Below are 2,273 nucleotides of genomic sequence, written 5' to 3' on the forward strand. Positions count from 1 at the left end.
TCGGACTTGATGATCTGCTCAGGTTCCTTCTGACCCTACGAGCTATGAAACTATCTATATATGTATTTCATAATTTTAAAAAGTCTCTTGCTTATGCAATCCTGTATATTTTCAGTTTAAATGTTTTTGTATTTCTTACTTATTATCATTAACATAGGTATTTTCAGCTTGATCACTGTGAAGGTTTGCTCAGTTTTTGTAAAAGAAATAATCTTTCTCAGTGATTTAATTGCAGAAGACTTGCCTCTTTAACAACTGTGCTCTAAAATTTAAAGGGAAAATTGTCCTTAAATATCTGAAATTAAAATGGTAATAACTTTCTGGATAATTTAAGGAAGACAGTTGGATTTATTTCTAATCAATGTTAATAACCAAAAACCAAGAATTGCTTCTACAAATTACTATAAAATATATTTTAGCAGGGTAGAGCATATACCTACCATTATCATAATGTAAAATGGCAAGAGTCGAATATGTTTACCTGACTTCAGGTGCTGGAATTCCTACCACAATGCAGTCCAATTGCACTTTGGTTCCTTCAGGAACTTCCCTGCTCTTCAGTTTCTGAGTAAAGCGTGGTGGTTGTCCAATAGGCTCATCAGAATAGAAAGATGTAGGTGCTGACTCTGTGCTTGCCAGTTGATTCATAGCTGCAGAGTTTGCCTCTTGTTGATCACCTGTTTTTTCAAGTGCATGTTCTGAGTTGTTATCAGAGTCTTCAGGTGTTGGAATAGAAAGTCTCTCTCTGTTTTCTGATAGAGTTGGGAAACTAGAACTACCTTTTTGAGCATCCCTGTTTTTAGAATCAAGTTTGCTCCTGTAGTTTTTGCATGTTCTAGGTCTTATTCTTTCTGAATTATGTGCTTTGAAAAGTGAGGAAAGCTCTTCAATAAAATCTGCTGCCTTATTTAGGAATTCTTTCTTTGATTCGGCTTCAGAAGGAAGCTGTTGTTTCTTTAGATCCTGAGAGCTCCTCTTGGAACCACTGACATGATCATGACAGAAGTTTGAGTGAAGAGCATTGTCTGAAGTTGGCAAAGCTGTAGACTGGGCCACTTGTTTATTTGAAACTTTTCTCACAGAGTTTTTCAGCTGATCAGAGGGATAATATGCCAGTTGTTCATCCTGCTTACTTTCAGGTGGATTCTGATCAATTGCTTGTCTTGCCAGATTTACACTTTCATCTAACTCTTCTTGGCTCAGAAAAGCAGAGAGATCTGGAAGGTCATCTTGGCCAGTTACCTCATCTGAATTCCCAGAAGTATTGCCATAATGGAAAGTGTGTGGAGATGGTTCTGATCTACTTCTTTCACTGTTCCCTTGATGTTTAGTGTCAGCTAAATAACTCTCTCTCAGAAGTTGAGATATTGAAGTAGAAGATTCTAAACTGTCGTCTTGCATGCTGTCAACAGAAAGGACAAATAGCACCACACCTCATCAACAGCACAGAGTTATATAGGCCTCTGAAAAGCAGAATACAGTGTTTTAAGTGCCATTGCATGCTGAAAATTAGCTGCAAATATGGCCCCTTCTTTTTAAATAAAGTTGCTTCTGTGTGTATTCAGGTTCAGACACGCAACTTTACTAGTTAAAATATTTTTTATTACTTTTTACTCTTGGCAGTCTTGCAGAGTTAAAGCAGCTCTGGAATAATGGCATGTATTCTATTTCAGGTAACATGCCATAAACAGAATTGTTAACTCAGTTAAAACTGCAAAATTTTGGTTATATGTGAGCCAGAAAGACTTATGAAGAACTGGCAATCAGGGGAAAATTACAATACTTTTAAATTGAGGAAATTTAATCTGCACCTTGCTGAGAGACAATAAATATTTTGACCTCACAAAATCATCTTGAGGAGATAAGAATATGCAAAATAATTTTTCATTGAAAACTCGTAAAAGATGTTGCATTACAGGAAAATGCAGGTACAATATCTAGTATACTTTACTCAGATTCTCAGTGTGTAATTTATGTGCCAAATTATGAACATCTTACAGTGTGGATAAGATGATGCATGATACTTATTTTGTAAATTAAATATGTAAAATAAAGAAAAATGGACCTCTATCGTATAGTTCAACTTGATTGTCCTTTGTGTTACCAGCTACTTAAACCCCTTTCTTGGAGTCATGGGGCACCTACAGATGTACTGGATGCCTGCTCCAATGAGTGCTAATTAGCACATGGAGCAGACTCAATTAATCAAGTCTGCTGGAGTGTGCTAATTGGCACACACCAGTAGCCTTTGCGTCATGTATATTTAGCATCCT

At 36.3% G+C, this 2,273-nt stretch overlaps 1 protein-coding gene across 2 annotated transcripts in view; it reads right to left on the bottom strand.

Moving 5' to 3' along the window:
- MYPN (myopalladin) overlaps positions 1-1,459 on the bottom strand; it is a 106,614-nt gene extending 105,155 nt beyond the window's left edge. For both annotated transcript variants that reach the window (XM_019507875.1, XM_019507874.1), the window contains exon 1: positions 482-1,459. In XM_019507875.1, coding sequence (XP_019363420.1) covers positions 482-1,401 — 920 coding nt within the window. In that variant the 5' untranslated portion in view covers positions 1,402-1,459. The remainder of the gene's footprint in view (positions 1-481) is intronic.
- Between the last annotated feature and the right edge of the window lie 814 nt (positions 1,460-2,273).

Source organism: Gavialis gangeticus, unplaced genomic scaffold (genome assembly GCF_001723915.1).
Source record: "Gavialis gangeticus isolate Ggan-Ray unplaced genomic scaffold, GavGan_comp1, whole genome shotgun sequence".
In the NCBI taxonomy this organism is placed as follows: Eukaryota; Metazoa; Chordata; order Crocodylia; family Gavialidae; genus Gavialis; species Gavialis gangeticus.